At 37.0% G+C, this 8034-nt stretch overlaps 1 protein-coding gene across 1 annotated transcript; it reads right to left on the bottom strand.

Annotated features, from left to right (window-relative positions):
- Positions 1 to 5343: 5343 nt before the first annotated feature.
- Positions 5344 to 5961, bottom strand: LOC148039837 (uncharacterized). Its single transcript, XM_087662367.1, has one exon. It carries the CDS (start codon positions 5959 to 5961, stop codon positions 5344 to 5346), a length of 618 nt encoding a protein of 205 aa, XP_087518493.1.
- Between the last annotated feature and the right edge of the window lie 2073 nt (positions 5962 to 8034).

The raw sequence follows: 8034 nt of genomic DNA, 5'->3' as shown, positions 1-8034 counted from the left end.
GTAAGAAGCTAGGAAAAAGAGAAGTTTAGTGTAGAAATAATAGGAATACCATATCACACTGACATAGGTATAAAAGGGAGACACATGTAATTTTTCACATCTTTTGAAACATTAATACATTACTGTCTCTTTCCTCATCACCTTGCTTACAGCTTCTATGGCTTCTCACCTCTTTCTATCTTTCTCTCTTTTTCAAATATTTCTCTCTTTTTCACTTCTTCTTCTCTCTCCTCTTTCTCTCTCCAATCCACTCCTTGACATTCAAGAAGCTAATTCCTAGATATTGTGGGTCATAAAAGGTGCTAAAGTGTCTAGAACTAATACTTAAAAGCTGCAAATCCCTCACAACTCGATGTTGAGATATCAAGCTCCACTCGTGATACGCCAGGGTGACCGTTGTATATTTATGTCACCGACTTGTCAGTTGCAGACGCGGTTGGTACACCGCCCATGAATAATAGCTACATGATAGCTATCCTTATCTACTCTAGTTCGTGGCTCAGTTAGTATGCCACCTTAGTTAGTTGAGTTTGGTTTGAGACCCATATATAGGGTTCTTCTATTTCTTTGTACTTGAGTTCTTTTGGCTTACACAACTAAGAAGAGGAAAACTGTTTTCAGCCTCCACCCTTGTGTGTCTTCCCCCATTGTGCAAGCAAGAAAGCTTCAAGCGAGACTCCTTCCTTCTCTCCCACAATCTTGACACTCGAAAGTGCATAATGTATTCCATGTCAATCTATTGAAAGCCTATGTTCCCAACCTTGGTCGTATACTCAAAGACCAACAAATTGTGATGACAAGTCAAGGAGACTTCAAACTTCAACTAGATGAGATATTTGACATGTAAGAGAAGGTTCTAAGAAGGAAAACCCTTGGGGAGTATCTCATCTAGTGGAAATACTATCTTGAGGAGGATGCCACTTGGGTGTGAAAAGACGCGGGATCTAGAGAATGCCAGTAGCTATGGTGGATGGAAGATGAAGATTAAGCTCATGATGACATAGACAAATACTTAACATGTTACACAAGTGAATTAGGCTCCAAGATTGAAACTTGGACTCATAAACACAATCTTATGTATAAGATTGATAATGACCAAGACACTAACTAAAAGGGAAAGCATCATGATATTGCATTTATCATATATAAAAGTGACATCCAAATCACAAAGTGTACAGGGGCTGTAGTACAAGGCTATGTGAGGAGTTTAGAAGCTTAGATCATAAGCATCATGGCTAGGCAATACAAGGCTTAAAAAGTCTAGAAAAAATTGGGTCAAGGACTATCAAGCCCTTGCAATTTTCAGCATTTCTTTTTTCATAAATCTTCAATTTATTGTAAGTCTTCTAGTCAATGTAGTCCAGCTTGCTCTTTTTGATCTTGTACTTGTTCTTCACTTTGCTTCCAGCTTCAATGTCCACTACTTTGATCTTTTGGTCCTCTTCTTCTAGGTCCTCCTGGTCTTCTTCTTCATTGACTTTTCTTGCATTAGTTGCATTAGTATTCATGTTCATGTCCCCCTCAAGCAAAGGTATCATCTTTGAGAGGTAGCGGAAATGACTTCAAACTCTTGCACTTTCTTCAAGGTAGGAGGCATTTCTTCAAATAGTGATAGCACTGGAATACTCACAACTCCATCATTCCCTGCAAGTAAGACAAGCACATATTCTATGTGCTTGAAATGAGTAACAAGAGTAATGTTACTCTTTGTTGGAAGTAGCCACATAAAATTTTCTTACTTGACATTCCCATGATAGGATATCGGCTCCAAATGGCTAGCAAAGAATTGATCTTGAATGTGCTAAAGAGCACAAGTGCCAAGAGGCAGTAACTTAGTATCAAGAGATATTATCTTGATGTGCTTTGTGTTGATGCTGATGCTTATTGCTTGATGATTTGATGTAACCCTTCCTCGTGAGTCCCGTCCTTACTAATGTGATGGACAAATCTTATTGGTAAATCAGTTGAATATTTGCTAGATACCCAGTTTAGAGAGAGAGGGGAAAAATATCCAATGGAGAGGAAAGAGTGGGAAGAGTGAGATTGATGATGCTTGAGTTCTTCAAATCCACTAAGTTCTCCATGAATTTCCCTTCCTTGATGACTTGACGGGAAATTTTTTGCTCAGATCAAAGTGGTAGAAGCTTTGTTTAAGTGGCAGGAGAGAGAAAATGATGTAAAGATGAAGCTTTTGAGAAGTTGGCTATGGCTACTTACTCTAGGGTTTTTAGGCATCCCTGGTTTTTCACTTTGTGTGCAGTATATCCTCAACCATTTCCAAATAAATTTATATGGGAACAAAGCTTAGTTGTTGGGCTTCCAAAGCCCTATGATCCTGGGTAAGATTATGGCCTACATGCAGCGTGCCGACAATACGAATAGTAGCAAGTGCAATTTTGAACAACGCAACAAATTTCATCAATGTTGAATCATATAGTGGCCAATGTTGCACTTTGAGATGCCAGGGAGGAGTGCCCCGAGTAGAGAAGGATGTCCACATAAGGAATTGTGAGCTGATATGGCCTGTAGAGTAAGATATAGAAGCTCCAAGTGTTGTAGGTCCTGTCTGTGGCTATGGCTGCCAAACAATGACTGTGGAGTCCAAGTGAGAAATCGGAGTCATACACTCACATTGAGCTAGACTGAGATGTAGAGGAGCTAAGAGGAGTGAAAGGAGAGTTGGGCCATGCTCAATTGAGCTTCGATACCATGTGAAAAGATGCAGGATCTAGAGCATGGCAGTAGCTATGGTGGATGGAAGATGAAGATTAAGCTCATGATGACATAGACAAAGGCTTAACCTGTTACACAAGTGAATTAGGTTCCAAGATTGAGACTTGGACTCATAAACACAATCTTATGTATAAGATTAATAATGACCAAGACACTAATTGAAATGAGAAAGCATTATGATATTGCATTCATCATATATAAAAGTGACATCCAAGTACAATGTTATATAGAGATGGGTAGGTGCCAGGTCTTCCACCCTATGCATATGGAATTCCTGTAGCCTACATTTCTACAACCCATCTGCTCTTACAAAGAGGCAGCATAGATGTGATTGAAAGTCTCAACATTGGGTTGATGAAAAATCATTGTTTAACCAATATCCCTAGTTTCATTCAAGACGAGGGCATCTCAATTTCTCTAAGGGAAATAGGATGTGATGTTTCAGCTTTCTCACTTCTCATAATTAAGATTTGGAGAGTTAGACTATTACAAGTGAAATCTCAAATAAAATAAGGCATATCTCAAACCCTGATACCTTTAGAGACCGATAAGGCTGTGAACATCTCTACACGATAATTATTATATGCATGGTGGTTATGATGGTAAGTCTGGGACAAATCAACTGTGTTTAAAACTTAACCAAGTCAAGCAAGTGAATGCTTGACTTGAGGAGAATCTAAGTCTTAGAAAAGAAAAATCTTTCATTTTGTTTTTTTAAAGAAAAGCTTAAGAAGGAGAAGAAGACAATGAATTGGTGCCACCCCTTCCCTCCTTTTTCATGATCAATGGCGCCATCTTCCTCTCTCTTCCCAAATTGGAAAAGTTAATTTTTTTAAAAAAAGGATCAATTCACCTCTTCAATATTAGCGTAACAATCTAGAAATCTTTCCATTGAATTATAAATATGGGGCATGAGTAGCCATAGGGGACACAAGCTCAATCAGAGAGAAGACTCTTCCCAAATCAAGTGAGAAGACTAAGAGAGAGACAAGAGAAGAGAAAGAGAGATCATTTGTATTACAAAGACAAGGGGAATACTCCACTAGCTCTTGGAATCGCAAATTAAATCTTGGAATACTCCACTATCTCTGTATAGAAAATCTTAGAGAAATTTCTTAATCGCAAATTCCAAGGATTCATTTAGAGATACACAAGATGTACTAGGAGTAGGATGCAACAAGAAAGATACTACACTATCCAAAAGAATTTATGATTTTACTTCATCAAAAATAGTTTTTTTTTCAAGATTTAGATTCATGGACTATGATTTTTATGATAATAAATATTTAACATTTTGAATCCAATTTGTAATGAATTTTTGGAACTTATGATCGATAAATACGAGTGCTAATTCTCTAGAAAAAGTTCTTGAGATGAAATTGTTAAAATATTTTTGTAATAGAAATATCCAACAATTTTAGAACTAGTGAATTATCATTAGAGAAGAACCTACAGAATTCCATTAAGGAAAAGAAAATATCATCACCAGAGTTTTCTCTCAAGGATGGAAGTTTTTTTTTTTTTTTGGGGGGGGGGGGGGGGAACTCTTGTTAAAACTCATATGGGGCTGGATCCCAAAGGGGAATAGTAATCCGAGAGGATTATTGGAAGATATTGCCACTTATGCAAAGTTTAGCCCTGATATTGTTATTGTAAAGAAGGCCTATTCTACCATGGAAATCAACAAGAAAACTAATGAACTAAACTAAGAAAATAATAGGAAATAACATGAAATTATTTAATCATGGCCATGCCATAGACATCTTCCATTATACCATAACACAATGTAGCCATGGAAGCTAAAATCAATATACAAGAAGTAAAGCTTGGTACTCACCCCAAGACAATGATGGACAAAAAATCTCCCAAATTTAGTGTAGGTGTCAAAAATATCCCTACATTACCATTTCTTTCCTTTTTATAGTAAACCCTAGTACCATCATGGCTAAGTAATTTACATGGTTTATTTTGGTAAAGGTAATGAACTAATGTGGTTTATTTGCTTCATTACAAGTCCATCCCTTCCAAAAGTGGTTTTGTTCTTGAAATTGAAGAGAATGGGGTGATAGACGAGTCATTAATGAAGCAAACCATGCTGATGAAGATCCATAAACATGTGGAAGTACTTTCCATGAAGAGATCTCACAATGAACCTAAAACAATGGAATAAATACTTGCTGTCCAAACAAGGCTGAATTCATAAGACTGCTTTAACTTTTGACTAGAGTGTCCAAATTGAGTGTTTGAGGTATAAAAATGAAGTACACAACCCTCAGGGAGTTACTTTATGTATATCCTCTGTGCGTTTAAGGCCTATTTATAAATATCCTTATCTGTGAATGTTTCTTGAATAAAATATAACCATTTTCTATTTAATTTGTAAATAATCCATTTACATTACATCCTTCTATATGTAAAAAATGTATAAAAATGGTATTTTAAAATTACCTTATTTTGAACCCAAGTGATGCACACATATTTTTATGAGTAACTTACCAGAGACACAACCCAAGGCATCAGCCTATACAATCAAAACCACTTTTTGATGTTGTTAATGAAATTTAATTCATGACAATATTTTTATACAGCAAGCTATTCCTGCACAAACTATCATAATTCTTCATGCAAGAGCCATGGGAAAGCATCAAAATATGAAGAGCGTTTCCAAGTGGACTCTTCCATAGGTAGTCCCTTCCATTTGATCAAAAATTCAGTAATAAGTGTTCCATTCCCAAGAACCTTCTCACGCTTTCCAATGATTTTCTTAGGTTCATAGACAATAAGCCCTTCTTCATCAAGTGGTAGAAGCTCTTCAATAACATGTATATCTAGCCCAACATATTTATTCAATTGTGATACATGAAAGACATTACATATGCATGTAGTAGAAGGTAATTGGAGCTTATATGCAAGCTCTCCAATCCTTTCCAACACCAAGTATGGGCCATAAAACTTGTGAGCCAGCTTGTTGCGCCCTCTTTTGAGGGAAGCATAATGAGACTTCCGAACTTTCAAAAAGACCCAATCTCCAACATCAAATTCCATGTGCCTCCTATCATTAGCACAGGATTTCATGATGCCTTGTGCCTTCCTTATATTCTCTTTACATTGCTTCATAAGCATCTCCATTCTCTCTAGCTCATCCTTTGTTTGTGGATTTACCTCTTTATGAAACATGGCTAAAGGAATTTGAACCTTGTATCCATACAGTGCCTCAAATGGAGCCATCCCAATACTCATATGATATGTATTATTGTAACAAAATTCAACAAGATGCAACCAATTATCCCAAGAGGATTGAGTGTCATAACAGTAGACTTCTACCCAATGGTTGACCCTCTTGGTTTGGCCATCGATTTGAGGGTGGTAAGCGATACTTGGAGTGAGAGTAGTGCTCATGGAAGTAAACAAACTCTTCCAAAAAGGTTCCATGAATCTAGTATCTCTATTTGACAAAATCCTCAAGGGTATTCCATATAGCTTGAATACTCCTTCCATGAATTGGTCCTCGACTACTTGCTTGGCTAAAAACTATGTCTTTATTGGAATAAAATGGGCTGATTTGGTAAGTCTATTCACAATAACAAGTGTACTATTCCAACCATGCCTTGTGGTAGGGAGGCTTGTAATGAAATCTATAGAGATATCGGTCCACTTTCCTTCTTTATTTTGTTGGCATTCTAAACAATGAGAGACATACTCCTTCACATCCCACCATAAACCCTTCTAATAAAACCTCTTATGCACTTTGTCAAAGGTCTTAAAGAGACCAAGATGACCAGCCAAGGGTCAAGAATCTATTTCTTTAAGGACTTTCAACCTGAAATTACTTTGAGGGATCAAGTAGACCTTCCCTTTATACCATAAAAGTCCATTATGCCATTTGAATTTTGGGTACTCTTCATTTTTCCCTTGCTATAATTTCTACATTATTGTGGCAACATGCTCATCCATCAAATATTTTTCTTGTATGTCATTTATCCAATCCTTGTATATAATAGAGATGGTAGATACTTTGCAAGCCCACATCCTAGAGAGGGCATCCGCCACTATATTGTCTTTTCCAACCATATATGCAATCTCGAAATCAAATTTATTCAACTTGGCATTGTTAGATATTCTCTTTTTCAATAGGAGATACAAATACTTTGATCATTTCTCTCTTTAATGTGTCCCATGTAAAGAACTCATGATCAATCATTGGTATGTACCGCCACCAAGTGTGTGCATATCTCTCCAAGTGTAGGGCTACAAACTTGAGCTTAGCATTTTTTAGTCTAGGATACAAAGAGAAATACATTTCAAGTTTGTCAAACCATTCTTCTAATTTAGTTGGGGATGGATTATCACCCTTGAAATTAGAAATGTTAATCTTCTCCTTGTATTCCCTCTCGAATTGATGAGCTTGACTATTATAGTGTTGCTACCCATAACAATTTGCACCAAATGAATTTTTCCTTTGAGTATAATTGCTCCATGTTCCATGAGCATATGGTTGTTGCTGTCCAGGGTTTCCAAATCCATGTGCTTGATTATATTGTCCTTGTGACTGAGAGAAACAATTACCCATAACATGTGGTTGTCCATATACTCCTTGATACTATCCATACATCGAAGATTGGATTTTTGTGGTGGCATTTAGTTGTGGTTTCTGCCCACTAATTTGATGAGGCCAAAACTAATTAGAATGAGGACTTTGCTTAGAAGGCTGATTATAAGCATGATTATTGTTGACATGCTACTACTGCCCATAAGAATGTGGGGCTGAATTGACATGACCATGTCCATTATAATGGTGTTGCCCACGAGAATGATTATCTCCACTTGGTTGATCATGATATGATCTTTGTTCTTCAAACTTTTCTTCATGAATAGGTTTAGGGATAGTAGATGACTGAACATAAAAAGACTTGTAGAAAGGATCACACCCATGTGTGTCTTCATCATGCTTAGAGTTAGCATGATCCTCTCTTGACCATGAGAGCTTGTGGGCCTTTGGCTGATAATGAGGTTGAAATTGAGAGGGTTGAAATCTAGATGGTTCTCCAACCTCATAGTGCCCCAAAACCTTAGGCATTGTGATCTTTAGGTGCTCCTCAACAATGGGAGAGCATGGAACACTTAAGGCTACTATAATAGGTAATATTATCTCACTTGAAAGAGCCACAAGTTTTTCAATGCTCAACTTCATATCCCTTATATCATTGGACAGGTACAAAAAGATATTAGAATCCATAGATACATGAGTTGTGCCGACCCCATTCGCTTGATTGTTGACTGCAACATGAATTGAACTCATTT

This window comes from Lygodium microphyllum, chromosome 2 (genome assembly GCF_053477565.2).
Source record: "Lygodium microphyllum isolate KBCC chromosome 2, Lygodium_microphyllum_v1.1.10, whole genome shotgun sequence".
Taxonomy (NCBI): domain Eukaryota; kingdom Viridiplantae; phylum Streptophyta; class Polypodiopsida; order Schizaeales; family Lygodiaceae; genus Lygodium; species Lygodium microphyllum.
Note: the sequence above shows the minus strand (reverse complement) of the source record. Positions and strands in the feature narration are given on the sequence as shown.

Bases quoted from the DNA above. Each gene is read 5' to 3' on its own strand.
- LOC148039837 (XM_087662367.1), bottom strand. From the start codon at position 5,961: ATGGCTCCATTTGAGGCACTGTATGGATACAAGGTTCAAATTCCTTTA.